Source organism: Papio anubis, chromosome 12, assembly GCF_008728515.1.
Source record: "Papio anubis isolate 15944 chromosome 12, Panubis1.0, whole genome shotgun sequence".
Taxonomy (NCBI): Eukaryota; Metazoa; Chordata; class Mammalia; order Primates; family Cercopithecidae; genus Papio; species Papio anubis.
This window is the reverse complement of record NC_044987.1, coordinates 77029307-77047095: the sequence shown is the minus strand read 5'-3', so window position 1 is coordinate 77047095 and position 17789 is coordinate 77029307. Positions and strand designations below refer to the sequence as shown.

Below are 17789 nucleotides of genomic sequence, written 5' to 3'. Positions count from 1 at the left end.
AATTGATTCCCTATTATATAACAGGCACTACTATTGCCTAAGCTGACCCTTGTCCTCCAAGAGGTTGTGGTTGAGTCTGAGAGACACAGAACCATAGGTCAGTGGATCAAGGGCCTTAAGTCAGACAGAAAAGGTTTTCTGGAAGCATGAAGGGCAGAGCAGGCTCTTCCAGGAGGTAGAGAGTGTCAGGAAAGGCTCTCTAAAGGAGGAGCCATCAGAGCTGGCCTAGCAGGATGCATCCATTTCAGAAATGCAGAGGAGGAGGAGTGGGCATTCTCAGTGGAGGCAACGGAATAAGCAAAGGCAGAGGGGCAGGGAGCCGGAGCACGTTGGGAATGGATCATGCACACTGGGGCCCCGGGTGATCTGGAATAGCAGGGCGGGTGGGGCTCCCAAGGGTCGCACCACAGGCTTTGGAAAGGGCTGGGGACATGGAAAGTCTCAGCAAGCCGGCACAAACCACTGTGATTCCTAAATTCCAGGCTTTTACTCCAATCTTCAGACTGCCAGACAGGAAAAAAATATCTGCTTGGTGACAGCCAGGCCTCGGGAGATACGATTCCTGCCGCCTAGAAGGGAAGCCAGCGCCTGGTATTTCTGACCTTTGTGCCTCTAAATATATCATTGGTGACGGTGGCTTCTGGCCCTGAGGTTGTGGGGCAACTGGCTGAGGCTTCTACAGCCTCCCTCCCTGCCTCTGTGGCTCAGCCAGGGCCTCCTTATACCCTGGAAAATCCAAACCCACGACCGGCTGACAGTGGCACCCCAGGTCACCAGATTCAGCCCTTGGCAAGTGTCTCCCATGTGCCAGGCACGGTGCTGGGGCCTTTGCCCCTCTGAGACCCACCACAGCCTGTGAAGTACAAACTATCATCCCATTTTACACACGAGGAAACTAAGGCTCAGCCAGACACCACCCACCTCAGTCCACACTGAGGCAGAGGAAGGATCAGAACCCAGGCCTGGCAAGGCCCAAAGGCCTGTACCCTCTCCTCTAGCCTGTCCCTTCCCTACACTCATCTTGCACTTGAGATGGTGGCCTCTTCCTGCACATGGCACTGAGAACTGTATTTTCTCCCTAATGTTCTTTCTGCCTCTGGTCTGACGGATTCTCCTAACACCCCTGAGAGGCTGGTGATGCCATTATGCAGACTTTATAGATGAAGAAGCTGAGCCCAAAAAGGCAAGACTGCTCCAGGTGTGGGGGCTGAACAGGGGTCGGGGCAGAACCACCCATGGCAGCTTGCAGGGAGCTCACTGCATAGCACTGGCCCTCAGCAGATGATAGCCACACACGTGGGTTTACAGGGCCCAGCCCTCTCCCCTTAACCCAGGGCTCCAGCTCTCGCTCCAGGTGGCCCAGCAGGCGGCTGTGTTCCTCACTGCTGCTCAGAGAGCCCCTGAGGCTGAGCATCAAACATTCATCTCTAAGTGGCGAGACACCGGCCCTGGCGGGTGGCTGTGGCCTGAGGCGTGTTCACTACCTTGCTCTGGTGATAAGGCCCAAGGAAGTCATGTTCTTCTGCCCCACCAACTATGTGGGCAGAGAAGGTCCCCAGGGAGCCACCTGGCAGGGCTGGGTCCCCATCGAAGCCTCCCTAGGTATGGCAGCCCCCTTGTCAGGCATTAGATTCATATTCATATTCTCAGACCCTCCCAGGTGGGGTGAGGTGAGTGTCTGCAGAGCATCCTACAAAGATGCCTCATCTGCAAGAGGTGTGAGTGATCCTGGGCATCACGTGCGCACCAATGCGCGCAGTGCAGTGAGCCGGAGGCCTTCTGTGACTTCTCTCATTGCCTTCTCACAGCAGCCCTTTGAAGTAGGGACTCTCGTTCTCCCCTTTATAGCTGAGGTGACTGAGACTTACTAAGGTCACACAGCTAAGAACTAGCAGACCCAGGATTGGGCCCCGGCAGGCTGGCTCCAATCTGGCCTGTGCCCATGCCACTAGCCATCTTCTCCTGGCACACCTGCAGTGAGAATGCTGTGAGCACCACGGAGGCCTGTGTGACTGGAAAGAGCTCACATGGTCTCTCCCCGGCAGGGGCCCTGACCCTCTGGCTCTCTCACCAACTTCTCTCCAGCCCCACACCCAGCTCAGAGAACTGCCTGTCCCCCAGCATGGTGGCAACCATGTATGGGAACCACCATCTCCTGCTGGGTACCGCTGGCCTTCAGGAAGAGGACCGAGGCCCCTCATTACGGCCAGGCAGGAGCCTCCTCCGTGCAGGCCCACCCTGTGCAGGCCCCTGTGGCTGCAGGAGGGGAGCAGAGGGCAGTGCGAACTGAGCTCGGCCTTGCCCTGGGCTGGAACACTCAGGGAACCCATGGGGCAGGCCCCGGCAGGAGCAGACCCCACTGTCAGGAGCCAGTGGGGTTCTGGGTAGCTCGACTCTTTCTTTGCATGTTTTAGGGGTGGATTTTTCTTTCTTTTTAAAATTATTTTATTTTAGATTTAAGGGGTACATGTGCTTGTTTGCCACATGGGCATTACATGCATAATGGTGGGTATGGGGGCGCCCAGTGTGCCCATCACTCAAATATTGGACATTGCACCCAGTAGGTAATTTTTCAACTGTCATCCCCCTCCTAGCCTCCCTTCTTTGGAGTCCCCAGAGTCCATTTTCTCCATCTTTCTGTCTGTGTGGAACAAGCACCACCCCTTCTGATATACCACTGTCCTTTGGCTCTGAGCCCAGCCCAGCTACGCCTCCTCGTTGCACCTTGAACCCTGGGCACACAGCTGCTCAGGGCTTTTGCACAGCTCACTTCCTCTGCTCCCCAGATGTCATGTGGCCTCCTTCCTCACCTTCTTCAATCTTTGCTGAAATATGACCTGTGCTCACAGTGAGGCCTTCCCTGCCACACAAGTTAAAACTGCCCACTCCAGCGCGCCCTGGGCTCCTGCCTCTGTCACATCCTGTCCAGCTAGAATATAAGAACTTGAGGGCAGGGATTTTTGGTGGTTTTGTTCTTTGCCCTATTCCCAGCTTCTGAAGCAGCACCTGTCACATAGTAGATGCTCAACAAACACTTGTTGGCTGGATGGATGAATTGGTGCTGACAGCAGCCCCTGGCAGGGAAATGGCTCACGGACTGTGTTTATGTGCAAAGTGGGAGTGTAGGGAGAGGAGTTGTATACTTTCTGTGCTGCACTGGGGAAGGAAGAGGTGAGGTGAGTGGCATCGTGAGCAGGGGTGCCAGAGCCAGGCTGCCAGGCCAACAGGGAAGGGCTGGGGCTGGCCAGGGTGAAAGGGGCATCCAACGCCCTGCAGAGGCTTGAGAGAAAGCTTCATTTTGCTGCCATGGCTCACACTGAGGCAGCATCTGAGCCTGACCCAGCGAGGCTGGCTCCTGAGCCCCCCTGAGCTCAGCTGTCTGGGGCTGCCCCAGCTAATATTAGCTCATCCCCACCCAGGCTGGCGTCGGCCTGGCGGAGCAGCCCAGCTTCAGAGTGGGCACCACCCATGGGCACCCAACAGGAGCCCCCAGCCTTAGCCCCCAGGTTCCTCCCTGTGCCTGAGCAGCCCCTTTAAAGAGGAGATGTTCCAATGACCTGAGCTGTAAAGCATGGCCTCCGCCCGCCAGCCCTACCACACTGGCACACTTGTCGGCATCTGAGGTCCCTGTGCTTGGCTCCCAACCAAGGCCTGATGTCAGCAGCCCTCCCTCCCTCTCCCCTGATAGGCGGAAGTTCCATCATCCTCTCTCTCATACCCTGCCACACCTGTGGATCGAGGAAGAGCAGGGACAAGCGGCCCATGACCACAGATGGGGAGACCGAGGCTCACAGGGGCTGTGACCTGCCCAGGACACACAGGGAGCTCAGGAGAACCAAGCGAGAATCCATGCCTGACTCCCAGGGTGACACCTCTGAAGTCTGCCCCTGGGAGACAGACTGGAAGAAGGGGCCCCAGGGGCCATGGTAGGTGAGGTGACCCCTAGGAGAAGCATTTGGCAGTAGAGCCAGGTGCTAAAAGAAAGAAACAGGTGGGTAACAGGTGACGATTTGAATCTCGCAGGGCCGAAAGCTGGTAAAAAGATGATGGAATGCACAACAATTAAGCACTTACTATGTTCTGGGTTCTGGGCTAAAGGCTTAACACATTCGATCCTCCCAACTTCCCTATGAGTCAGGTGCTATTAATATCCCTCTTTGGAGGCACAGACAGGTTAGGAAACTTATCCAAGGTCACACAGCTGGAAGGCAGTGGGGCTGGGATTCGATCGAAGGCCTCATGGTTCAAGGGGCTATGCTCTTAGCAGAGAAAGGGGCTCCAGGTCATACTCCCAAAATTATGTAGCCAGGAAGCAGTGCAGGGTGGGGAGATGCAAAGTCCATACACTTTCTACTGAACGCAGAAGCAGACCCAAAGCAGGGGATTTGGGACAGAAACTATCCTAGACTTTGGAGGGGAGAAGTTCATTTTGAAAACCAGTGACTAATGCCTAGAACTTTCCACAAGCACAGCTACAGAGGAAAGGGGACAAGGAGGGGACAGGGAAGGGAAGACATGGAAGGAGATGGGGAAGGAGAGGTAGGAAAAGAGCCTGGGGGGCCTTCGGGAGGAACAGAGTCCAGGAGAAGTCAGACTCAGGGGCTGGGCTGGACCAAGCGGGACCTGGGAACTTGTGCATGTCGGTTTTGGAAAACAGCTTTGTGGCCTTGAAGCTGTGGTTGTGGATGGTGGCTGGGTTGATGCAGCGCAGAGAAGGAGTTTGAAAAGACAGAGGGTTAAGCTGTGAAGAGCTTCATCTGGGCCTGTGTGGTGACAGCAGCAGGTGGGCCCCTGCCTGGACTGGGGTTTGGACCCCCTACTAGCGCTGCCCCAGCCTTTGCCTGTTCATCGCTGCTCCAGGCTCAGGGGATGGAAGGATTGTGCTCCCACGTGAGGCCAGAAAGGAAGGCTCAGCTAGGAACAGGCTCAAATGCAGGGTACCCATGTCTACCCTCGGCGTTGAACCCCATTTGCTTATTCTTTCTTTCAGTAAATATCTATTTAGCACCCACTATATACCAGGCCCTACTCTAGCTTCTAGAGATAGAGCAATTGGAGAAAGAGACAAAAATCCCTACCCTCATGGACTGTATAGTCTAGTGGGGAAACAGACAATAAACAAGGCAAACAAGTAAACTATATAGTACATTAAATGGTGGTAAATGCCAAGGAGAAAAGAGCAAAGCACGAAGTGGGCAAGGGGCCAGAGGAGTGTCGTCTGGACTGATGATGTCTGAGTATAGACCTGGAGGGGGTGTGAAAGCTGATACCCAAGGGAAAAGCATGCCAGGTGGAGGGACCAGCACAGCACAGGTCCTGAGGCAGAAGCATGGGCAGCGCTGGGGAAGAAAGCCATGGAGGCTGGGGGAGGGAGGGAGAGAGAAGCAGACAGCAGAGGGAGATGCTGGGTGTGGGGCACTCAAGTGAACCCTGCACCCTCTGAGGAAGCCCAGACCCCAACGTGAGATGGAGCAGAGGGCTGACTTGGTTGAACAGCACTTTGCCAGGCTGGCCCTGGCTGCCCTGAGAGAAGGGCGGGGCAGGGGCAGCCGGGGCTGAGAGAAGAACTCAGGCAAGAGAAGGCAGGGGCTTCCACCAGGAGGTAGCCATGGAGGGGTGCGATGCAGTCAGATTCCGAGTGTATTTGAAACATGAAGACAACAGGGTTGGTTGATGTCTGAGAGACAGAAGAGTCCAGGTTGACTCCCAAGGTCTACCAGTGACAGCCACTGGATGGATGCGGTGGCCATGACTGTGATGGGGCCTCACCCCAGGCCCAGTCCCCCTGCCATCGAAGCCTTGGCCTCAGGAAGGATTGGCTTGCTTGTGACACTCTGCCAACCCGCACACACCCATCTAGCCCTCTGTGTCCTGAGGCTGGCCCTCGACTGGAGCCGCTGCCTGCATCAGCACTTCTCAGACTCCAGAGTGCATGAATCATCCGGGGAGTGAAAATGCAGATTCTGAATCGGTTTCAGGGCTGGCGGTGAGGCCTGAAAGGCTTCATGTCTAACAAGTGTCCATATGGTGTTGCTGTTGGTCAGAGGACCACACCTTGAGTGGAAGGAGCCCGCACCTCTCAGGCCCCACTGCAGCGATGCACCCTCACTCAGCAGTGACCTCAGCTGTGCTGAGGGGTGAAGGGAACATTCTCCCCCTCCCCAATCTAAGAATTGAGTTTCCCAGAAGTACGAACTTTCAGCATCCCAGGTAATTCTGAGGGTCAGGCATGGGTGGGAGTCCTCCAGCAGCCATCCCTCCATGCCCCATAGCAGCCATCACAAACACCCTTACTTAGCCCTGGCCCCTCCAGCATGGCACCCATCTCCTGCACCCCTCCCCACAGCAGCCCTACACCATAGAAGTTGGCCCCATCGCCCCTGCTCCAGACCCCACAGCCTGGCACACAGTAGCTCTGAGTGGGCCTTTCTGCAGCTCCCTGAGGGCAGGAAGCCACGAGAAGGGCCTGGAGAAGTAGGCAACAGGTGCTGTCCATAGGCCTGAGCAAGCACCCCCAAAAGAGGTGATCCCCCCAGGTCTGTGCCTGCCAGAGGGCTGGGGAGCCCATCAGGCAGGGGCATGATCACTATGCCTTGAATGAATGACTGAGGACAGGATGAGGCAGGCTGAATGAATGTAGGAGGAAGCTTTTTAGACCCCCTCCCCTTGGGCTCCTGCCTGCTTTAGGCCAGGACCTTTGTCAGGATTGCTCACACGAGTCCCGGGGAGGAGCTGGGCTGGGAGAGGGAAGGAGAAATAGGGCAGGACTTGTTTGGTTCCCCCAGCTCCTCTGGGAAGCTGAAGCCTAGAATTCTTGGACTCCCAGAATGTCAGAGTTGGGAAGAGCCTTAGTGGTCACTTAAAACGACCTCTGTATTCTACAGCTGGAAAAACTGCAGGACGAAGGGGCGGCAGGACGAAGGGGTGACAGCACTTGCTCAAGGTAGCCCAGTTGGTTTCGAGGCCTGGCTAGATTCCTCTCTAAACCAGGTGTCTGATGCCTGCAACCTGGGTCTTGTCTGTGCTGTCATCTCTCCACACACCTGGGCTGGTCCCTAATCCTGAGGGCCTGCCTGTCCCCAGCCCCCAGTCTCCAGAACTGACCCACACACCACCAGCTCAAATCTCACAAACTGGGTGACTCAGTGCTTAACACATACCCCTCACTCCCAAAAAAATGAGGTCAGTGAGGGCAGGAGCAGCCAGGCTAAGTGTGAGGAACCTTGAGGGATGGATTTTCACATTCAGCAAAAAGCAGGGAGGACACCGAAGTGAGGGGAATAGATGACCAAAGCCGAAGTGAGGGGAATAGATGACCAAAGCCCCAGAGGTTAAAATGAGGGCTGCCGATGAGGACCATGGAGGAGGCTGGCAGAAGGGAGCTGCAGGAGCAATGGCTGGGTTCTAGGGCAGAAGGCCTCGGAGTGCCGAGCTGAGGGGCAGCCAGCGTTCCCACCATGTGTCACCCTGCACAGGGAGCTTCTGATCCTCCCAATCCTCCTGCCATTTCTCTTCAGGCCATATGGAGTCCCAGGGCCTGCATGGATGGGAGTGGGAGGACAACTGAGGCATTGTCACGAGACCTTCTTCCTTGGGACTGATAGAGCACCCTCTTAGCCCCATGGCCTGGCCAGGCAGGGCCCTCACCTGCCATTACCCAAGGGCCGGAACTTGCTGACAGGTTCTGGATAGGTTGTTGGGAAAGAGTGGTTGGTCAGGTGGGAGAGACCCAGACGGAAATTCAAGCCTGGGGCACAGCAAGTCACAGGCCTCAGCATCCCTGGAACATGGACAGGAGGCAGTGCTGTGTAATGGTTACAGGTAGAGCTCCAGGGTCAGACAGACTGAGATCCAACTGCTGGCTCCACCGCTCATGAGCTAAGTGACCTTGGGTAAGTTACTTAACTTCATTGAGCCTCTGCAGCCTTGTCTGTGTCATTAGTGTGGCAGTATAGTGCAGTCTTGCAAGTCTTGGGAGAATTATTAATAAATGAGGATGTATAAATCAAATCCTTAAGACAGTGTCTGACACTGTGTGATTCGAGAAAGGAAGGGGGTTCTGGAAAATCCTGCTTGGGAATCCTAAGGATTTGGGTCAAGTCTGGGTTGGCTGACCTGAGAAGGTCTCAATCAGCTGTACTGTGTCCTTGGAGTGCAGGTATCTGTTTATTCCACCTCCCCCAGGAAGGAAATTAATGGGAGTAGATAAGAGAAGAACAGCATGTCCAGGTGGGGTTTGGTGTTCTTGTAAAACTGAGAGCCAAAAGAAATTCAGATGGTCAGGCCCTAGGACCAGAGGCCTAGGCTGTGAGTTTGAGTCTCACTGATTCCCTGTGTGGTCTTGAGCAAGTAGCTTTCCCTCTCTGAGTCTGTTTATTTTCACTGGATGAAAATATTGACTAGAGGTAGCCCGGGTGCGCCCATTCCCTGCAATAGTCCCATGCATATGTGAAGTGGTCCCTACCACCCAAATGGTTCCCCTGAACAAGGACTGGACAGCAAAGCACCCCTGCAGCCTGTCAGGCCCTCCTTTTCCTCTGAGCTTGCATCTAGCAGTGAGGAGCTCCGGCTGGGGTGGTGGCCAGGCTGGGCCCGCAGCTGATGGGAGGCAGTGGCTCAAGGCCCTGACCTTTTGGTCCAGAGCGAATCCCCTGGTCATGAGACCGCTCAGAATAGCCAGAGGCACTATATTCAGCTGTCGTGGAGGCCTTGAGATCCCCAGCCTGGGCAGTGGACCCTGGAATGAGCCCCTGCTGAACCCCCTCCCCCACCTCTGAGACAACCCCCACCTTGCTCCTTGAGAGACTCCAGCCAATCCCCTCCAAAGCTTCTGGCAGAGGCCAGGCCTCCTGCTCAGAGTCAAGGAGTACAGACTTCAAACGCACTGAGGCAATGTGACACGAAGCACCAGTGAGCCAGTAGTCAGGAGACAGGAGTTTCCGAGCCAGCCCTCAGCTAACCCGCTCACAAGGGGCCTCAGGTAGCGCACTCCTCTCTGGGCCTCAATTTCCTCATCTGTCATAATAACGGCTCCTATTCTACAGAGTATGCCAGAGGCTTACAGTATAGAGGAGAGATGAGCCCAAATCAAGCAAGGATGCTAATGAACATTTTATTACAAATCAGAGAGCTTCTCTCCCAGGAAGGGCCCTGGTTCTGACTTCAACTCAGCCTGGGGGCCCGGGAAGGCATCACTGAGGAGCTGCTGTTTGAGGTGGGGTGTGGGGGATAAAGAGGGGTGAGCCAGAGGAAAGAGTGCTCCAGAGGGCAGGGTATGTGCAAAGGCCCTGAGGCAGGGGAACCTGGCACATGCAAGAAGCTGAAATGAGGCCGGGTAGTTGGGGCTTGGTAAGCGATGGGGACAGTCAGGCCAGAGGAGACTGGAGGGACAGGCAGGGCCTGAGAGGCCACGGTATGGGCTATGGGCCGGCGAAGCACTGAAGGGTTCTAAGCAGGCTCGGGTGATCTGACAGGTCTGTGAGTTGAAACGACCCCTGTGGTTGCCAGGTGGAGGATAAACTTGAGCAGCCAGGGGCTGGAGGTGGGAGAGCAGCTTGGGGGCTGCTGGGGAGGTGGGCCTGAGGGGAACCATGGTGGCTTGAGCCAGGATGGTGAACATGGAGGTGGAGGGAGAAGAGAGAGTCTACAGGAGGGGAAATGATAATACAACCAACAGTAGTAATAATAATAGCCAACATTTATTGAGCACTTACTGTATGCCAGACCCTGTGGCTTGGGGCTATCCAAGCATTATATCTCAGTTATCTTCACACCAACCCTGTGAGGTCGGTTCTATCATTATTTCCATTTAGCGGTGAAGGGGCTGCAGGGCTCTGACCAGGAGGCGCTTGGTTTATGATTGTCACTACTGGGATGGGGTCGGGGGGAGCTGGAGGAACCATTCAAAGACCTGAGGACCCCCGCACAAGGATCATGGGAAGCAGGGGCACACTGTGGTGGAGGGCCCTTGGGGAGGCTGGGAGGGGAGCACACCCAGCCCCTTCTCCACTGCTCATGGGTGTCCTTCATATGGTACCGTGACTCCAAGTGGGGCCCTGGCCTGGGGGAGTGGGCTCTGAGGTAAGGGGGTGCACTGCCTAGAATCCCCTGATAACAGCTCTGTCCCCCAGCCCTCTGCATGCCAAGCCACGACTCCAAGAGCCCTGTGTCAGCTGGGACCCAAGGGAGGAAGAGAAGGCTCTGGCTGGGGGTTTCATTCCTGCCACCAGGTAAATTCCCTTCCCAGGGAGCTGATGGGGAACCAGTTTTTATCAAGTTCCAAAGACGCAGTGACGGGACAGAGAGACAGACACAGGACAAGGGTCAGAGGAGAGGCAGGCAGCTGGGTGGATGGAGGTGGGGCTTCCCCAGCTTGGGGGCCATTGGCACTATTTTGGCATTTGGAAGGTCAAGTGACTCAGGAACAGATGTTAACACACACACACACACACACACACACACAGAGGACACTCTGGCCTGCAGCACAAGGACCACCACTGGCCCTGATGGGACACAACAATGTCCCTGATGATGACATGCAAATCGGAGACTAAAGCTGAGAGCCTCAGACCTGAGCTGGCCCCCAAGGAAGACAGGAGGGCAGGTTTCAAACCAGGCAGCCCCAACACTCCCCTGCCTGCTCTCATACCTCTATGACCCCCTGCCCTCTGCCTGGTTAATTCCTCCCTGCCCCTCAAAGCTTGCCCCAGCATCACCTCCTCTGGGGCAGTTCTTATTCTCATGGCCCCAGGAAGTCCCTTCATAGCCTTTCCAAACGGTACCATCATCATCATTGTCCTGTGTGTGTCAGGGGCACCACCTCCCACCCCAGAACACACGTGGAGCTCATCCCGTCCCAGCTCGTCCCCCCGACCCCTCATCTCCTCAGGCTGGTGCCCAGAGCACAGGAGAGGGGACCAGGGGAGCAGCTGCCCCAGCCAGCACTGTTACCCCTCGGGAACTCAGATGGGCCCTCCCACCCCGACTACGCAGCCCCTATCTCCAGGGCCAGCACCAAGGCCCAGGGTAGGTGGCAGCTCCTCAGGGAAAGGTGACCTCACCACCCATCCCACACACTGACAGTGGCCTGGGCAGAACAGCATCTCTATTGAGGATAGGAAATGCCCTCAATGAGGCCACTCCAGAGTCCCGGGGACGGAGGCAGTGGGCAGGAGGCAGCTCTGGAATCTCATCTTCCTCAAGCACACACACACCCGGGATGCACAGGACCTTTCTCTCACATATACACAGCACACTGACACACACGTGGGGTCTCACACACACGCCACACACCCTGTCACACACATGATCTCACAGTCTCTGTCTTACACACGCCCTCACATACACACAGTGTGTCACACACAGGGACCCCCACCCCACACAGCCTCCTGCCTTATGTGTACACACGTACACACACACACACAGCCTCACACACGAGCTCCACATATGCAGTTTCACGCTTGCCACACACAGCCACACACTCATGCAGACACGCTCACCTCGACTCTCATGCACTCCTCAAACCTCACACACAGCATCTCTCTTACACATGCAGGCTCTCTTCCTTATACACACTCTCTCCCACACAGTCTCATTCTCACACACGCACAGTCCATCCAAAACACAGAATCCACCTCTCTCACACACACAACCCCTGACACAAGGACTCAGGAAGCTCACACTGAGTCACAGTCTCACCACACACACACACACACACACACACCCTGAGTCTCACATTTTTATTCTCACACACACAAGTCTCTCACACACAATCTCTTTTACACAGAGCCTGTCTCACACATACAGCCTTTCCTTCATACACATATGCAATATCACACACAACGTGCTGGTCTAAATCTAGAATAACGACTTGAGTCCCGACCCGCCTGTGTGAGGAGGCGCGGGGGAGGGGTAAACAAAGGTGACAGCAGAGGCGGCAGAGCAAAGACGGAGGGGGAGGAGGGCGGGCAGGCGGCTGGTCTCTGCGCAGATGAGCCGCAGAGAGGCAGCGCAATGCAGCTAGGCCAGCCGGGCGGCAGGCAGGAAGCCGGGGTTCTAATCCCGCTTTGCCCTCCTCAGCTCCTGAGTGCCCTTGGGCAGGTCCCTCTCCCTACGGGCCTCAGCGTCCTCAACTGTTCCCCGAGGGAGCTGGAAGGGACCACAACCTTCCTCAGAGGCCACTGGGGAGAGAAGGTGGCTCAGACAGGCTGAAGGGGAGCACCCACCAGCACCCACTCCTATCCCAGTACCGCCTCGCCCCGACCACCGGGCGCCCACTCTTTTCCCTCAGAGTCCGCTCTTCAATGAGTATTCACTTCATAGATTTTTTTCAAGACTTTTCTGCATGGTTTTGCACACCAATAGAACCTCAAACCACACTAGCTGGCCCATTTGTCTGCCTTGGGTGAAGGCCACCCGCAGCCTAGAAATGTCCAGTGTGAGAAGAGGGCCAAGGGAGGGGATTGGAACAGGCCCCACTGCCCCCTGCCTGCCCTGAAACTCGGGACACTGATCAGAGCCCCAACACTGAGTGCAAGGGGTGGGGCTGGGAGACCCAGCTCTTGCTTGGGAGTCAGGAGACTGGGCCTAACCCTTGCTTCTGGGGCCAAAGTTGGTGGGGGAGCTGCTGTCCAAGGTCAAGTGTGGGCTGAATGGGCAGCTGCTGTAACCCAGGCCTCTGCCCACCCCCACCCCAACATGCACTGGTTCAACCTCCCATCCCCCTCCTCCAGCCCCTCCCCACAGCTCAGCCACAGCCTCCAGTTACATAACCCTCTAGCTGTGGTGGCCTCTGACAGGAAAGGGAAGGGGAGGGAAGCCCTCTGAGGGTCCCAGTCCACTCTGGGGAAAGGCAGGAGCTGGTAGCCAGCCCAGGGGAGGATAGGGTCCCAGGAGAATTGAGTTCTAGTCCTTCTTGGCCTCTTGCTCCCTGGGTGACCTTGGTCAGGGTCCTCAGTGACAAAACACGGGCCGGGCTCTCTCCCTATTGCCTCCCCTTATAAACATAGTCGTTCTAGAATTCAGGGTATCAGACTGACCCACTATCCACCCCCCACATGCCATACTGTGTTTGATCTCAGTTAACAGATCTACCAGGTCTGTGCCTAAACATAGATTTTCTCTGCCCATGGGCACTTGAGGGCCCCCCAAGTCTCCTCCTTCCACTCTCCTCTGCAGCTTCCTAGCCCTCTCCCCTGGCTCTGGCTTAGGCTCCAGTGGGCAGGAGGGGAGAGATGCGAAGTAAAAGACAGCAGGGCAGAGGCAGTGCTTTGCCTGGTAGGGGGTGAGGGCAGCTCACGGATGCAGGAGGGGCTCTCCTTTAACGTCTCCACTCTACCCTTCCCCTACAGGCCTTAGAGTCTCTCTTTAGGCCTCTAAGGACAGAGCCCAGTGAAGGCTGGGAGTGCCTCTTCCAGGGTGGGTGGCTGCTACCAGTTCCTCGTTTTGGGCTCAGTCACTTATGGTCCAGCAGCAAGGCCCTTGAGAGTTCACCAGGCCCCCTCCTCCATTTTACAGATGAGGAAACTGATCCAGAGAGGCCATCTGAGGGACCAAGGTCAGTAGCAGCGTGTCTTTTTTTTCCTGGAAATAAGCGGGTATGGCTAAAGGGGAGTGGCCCATGAAGACACACCCACCTCTCACACACCTTCTCCTTATAGGTTCCCCCTTAAGGACTCCCTCTCCCCACCACCGGATGTCCCAGAGGAAGCACTGGCATAAGCCCAGTGACCCACTCCAACACCCTCCCCTTTCGACAAGGAGGAAGGACAGGCTGTGATCTCAGGATCAGGGGCTCACAGGAACGACCCCTACCCTACAGCCCAGCCCTCCACCAACTTCCAAGCCATGGAGATTAGCCATGAGATGCCCTCTTGACCACCTCCTCAAAATTGCTGGAGGCTGCTCCCTGAGGAGGGGGCGGCTGTCTCAAGCTGCCCAGCAGGCCTCAGGCCTTTTTGGGGGACCATGGCTGGCTCCAGATGCCCCTTTACCTGGACAGGAGGAAGGGCTCCCAGCTTCCCTCCCCACACTAAAATCTCGAGGGCAGTTCATACTTTGACAGTGCACCTCTGCAAAGAAACAAATGTGCACGGGCAATCGCTCATGCACACTCAAACATACACACATGCTCACTCATTCCCACTCCACACTTTACCCACCCAAATACACTCCACCACACTTACATAAATATGCACACACAATCTACTCATACACACAAACACACCCATTCATACTCATACATATTAAACTTGGCAACACACAGACTGACATACATAGAAAACCAGAACCCCGGCAGACACCCTTTCTCTCTTACCCTGGTATGTGCACACATGCGCACACACCCCCTTTCGATTCTGAACTCCCTAGGCGCCAGTTCTGCGGTCCACCCCTGCCCGCGGGGAGGCACAAGACGCTGCCTTCCCGCCCCGCTCTTCTGATGGGTAAGTTGTCACTTACCCGCGCGTAGCGGGACGAGTAAGGGTCCTCGAAGAGCGCCCAGATGCGCGGCTGCCAGCGGCGCCAAAAGCCGCCAGGCCGGCCATCGGGGGAGTCACTGAGCGCCAGGCGCTTGGTCATCTCCAGCTCGTCCTCGCCGTCGCCCGAGTCTCCGGGGCCCTCGGCGTCCGCGTCGTCGGCGCTGTTGTCCAGGGGCGCGCCGCCGAAGCTGTCGAGCGCCTCCTCGGCGTCGCGGTGCTGGCGGTACGTCATCCAGCAGCAGGGCTCCACGTCGGTCTCGTCGATGCCCCAGAAGGCCAGCTCCTCCTCGTAGAGCGGCCCGCACACGTCGGCCGGGCAGTGCAGCTTGCCCGTGCGGTAGTAGTTCAGGATGTGCGCGAAGACGCCGGGGTGGCGGTCGAAGAAGAACTCGTCTGCACGCGGGTCATAGTCGAAGTGGCTGTGGGCGTCGGGCTCCGCCAGCCAGGCGAGCCGCGTGCCGGGCAGCGTGCGCAGGGTCGAGCGGTACGTCTGGTGGCGCGTGCCGCCCACGTTGATCACGATGCGCTCGCTCTCGTCCCCTTGGCCCATCGCGGCGCCCCCTTAGGCATGGCGCGGCCCAGCGACACCCATGGGAGCGGCCGCCAGGGGGAGTTGGCGCCGGGGAGGGGGGCGCGCGGCCTCTTCCCCCCTCCCCCCAGCCGTCGGGGGGAACAGAGGTCCGCGGCTCTGGCCACCCCAACGAGCGAGCCAAGCCTCTCTGGGCGCTTTCTGTTGGGTGCCGGTCCAGGGGAGTGTGAGGGATCCCAGGGGTCTCTAGGCGCCAGATGTGGGAGGGAGCTGGTCCGGCAGCGGAGGAGGCAAAGGAGGAAAGAAGGGAGGGAGAAAGGGAGGGAGAGAGGGAGGGAGAAAGAGGGAGGGGGGCGGGCTCAGCGGTGAGCCCCCGGAGGAGGGGAAAGAGGGTTGGGGGGCCGGTCTCCCGTTCCCATCTCCGCGGGAAAATGGAGAAATGGGCACAAAGCTTTTGGGGGGAAGGTCAGCCGCTCCCAGGGCCGGACTAGAGGCCAGCCCCCGGGAGGGGGAGGGGAGGAGACCGGGCCGGGAAATTCGCGCTCCTCTGTGCGGTGGTCGCCGCGGCGCGCTCTCGGCGCGGGGTAGATGGATGCCACCTGCCTTCCTCCCTGCGTGGCCGGGCTGCAGCTCGGGACGCAGGGCGGGCTCCGGCCCCCTCCCTCTCTCCTTGCTTGGCTGCCTGCTCCCCCCGGCGGCGGGCCCGCCTGCCCGCCCGCCCTCCTCGTTCTTTCTCCCCGCCTCCTGGAGATGGCGGGCCCCCTGGGCAGGGGCACCCGGGGTGTTTCTCGTGCGGCTAACGCCGAGCGCTGCTCTCGGTGCGCCCGGGCTCCAGCTGGGGCTCCGCTGGGCTGCGCTGGGACTCGGGCTCCCGCGGCGGTGCTGAAGGGACAGCTCCCGGCGGTCGCGGAGCTGCGCGGGGCCAGGCGGGGGTTCTCCCGGCTAGGTTTGGTTTGCGGGGCCGGCGGGCACTGGCTCCGGTGCCTCTGCGCCCCGCACTCCGCTGCTCGCTTCGGGCAGGCGGTGGGCGCTGCCGGCCGAGACGGGGGGCTGCGGAGGTCGGGCGGGGAGGCGGGGGTGGCGGGTCCGGGCGCGGCGAGGTGAGGCCGGCGAGGCCGGTAAGGCGAGGCGCGGAGCGGCCGCCGCCGCCGCCGCGACGCTGCTGCCGCCGGGGCTGCTGCTCCGCTAGCTGCTCGCCCGTCGCCTGCTCGCTCGCGCGGTCCGCGTCCAGCCCGCCGCTCTCCGGACACGGGCACACGGCGCGCGCAGCCGCACTCGCCCCCGGAGGAAGGCGCCGCGCTGGGTCCTAAAAAGCCCTGATTCCGCGCCCCCCTCCCAGCCCCGCACCGAGCCCGGCCTCCCTCAACCTCGGCGCTGGGGGCGCCCGCCCCGCGAGGCTCCTGCTGCTCCCGGGGGACCCGCCCACGCCCCGCCCTCGGGGAACGCCACTCCAGCGGCTGGGGCTCCGAGAGACGTCTGGGCCCGCGCCCCCGGGTCACACTGAGGTGAGAAGGGCGTTGGCACCCTCCCCTCGCCTTCCAAACCAGGGACCATCTGATCCCTGGTGAGACAAAGCTCTCCGGAGTTTTGTCATCAGAGACACCCTGGCCCGGACCAGTGCTGACCGCTCCAAGGAATCCTCTAATACCGACCCTTCCCGCGGAACCTGGAGGCTCCATGTTCCTTCCATGGGTAATATCTTGCATGGACCCCAAGACACACACACACACACACACACACACACACACACACACACACACCACATTATCCTCTACGCCCTCCACTAACAATCAGTCCTGGACCCCTATTAACCCCTTTGGACTCCTTACTGACCCTGGGCCCTTTCCAGCTTCAGACAGAGGGAGTCTCCCATGAATGCCACATCCATCCAAGCTCGCTGACTCTCCCACACTAACCCTGGATCCCTAGGTGGAGATCCCTTAGGAAAAGGGCCTTCTGCCCTCAGAGGTCAGAAGCAGCAACTGCTCGTAGTTTCCCTGAGCACTGACACCCCCACCCTGCACTTCCTAGGGCTTCAGCTGCCCTTGGTGATTATGTCTGGGGGCTGGAAGGGAGGAGCTGGTGTTATGTCTGGGGGCTGGGTGGGAGCAGCTGCTTGCTGTGATTCCTCCAGCTTCACAGTTGGTCCTGGGGGTGGGAGTTTCAGTTTGAACCTCAAAGCCTTCCTGGCCCATGCCTGCTGCTAGTGCCTCGGTTTACTCAGTAGAGCATTCACTCCTTTACTCCTTACTTGTTTCATGATCCGTCCCAGGCACAAGGACACAAGAGATGTATCAGACCCAGCCTCTGGCCTCGAGAAGCTCCCAACCTTCTGGGGAGGTGGCCAGGCGGGCCTAGGCATGACTGGGGAGGTCAGGCCCGGCTCCAGGGGTGGCTGGGCTGGGAAAGAGGCTTATTGATCCCAGCTCAAACCAATCGAACACAGGATGGCTGGGCAAAGGGCGATTTAATTAAGAAGATACAAGGCTCTGATTACCTGCTGGCACTTTCTAACTGTGCAGACAGCTGTCCCTCTACCCTGACCCACAGATGCTGTCGTGAGCCTGGGGACAAAGCTGTGCCACAGACATCGCTCTCCTTACTTGGTCAGGGGAATCCCAATCTAGCCACAGGAAAATCTGTGTGTGGTGGGTAAAAGACTTGGAGGAGTGGAGAGGGGCAGGGCAAGGATTGACAGATGGTAATAGGACAAGGGGAGAGACAGAGAGGCAAATTAAGTCAGAAACACAGGCAGAGTTGGGTGGAGACAAAGAGAGGGTTGG

General features: G+C 58.0%; 1 protein-coding gene across 4 annotated transcripts in view; it reads right to left on the bottom strand.

Moving 5' to 3' along the window:
• KCNC1 (potassium voltage-gated channel subfamily C member 1) overlaps positions 1-16228 on the bottom strand; it is a 48575-nt gene extending 32347 nt beyond the window's left edge. For 3 of the 4 annotated variants that reach the window (XR_002517054.2, XM_021925985.2, XM_021925983.2), the window contains exon 1: positions 14458-15760. Coding sequence is in view for 3 of the 4 variants with exons in the window: in XM_021925985.2 (XP_021781677.1) it covers positions 14458-15027 (570 nt within the window). In the remaining variant the exon portion in view is untranslated. Of the gene's footprint in view, positions 1-14457 lie in introns of all 4 variants that reach the window. The other variant, XM_003910162.5, reaches the window with a different exon arrangement.
• Between the last annotated feature and the right edge of the window lie 1561 nt (positions 16229-17789).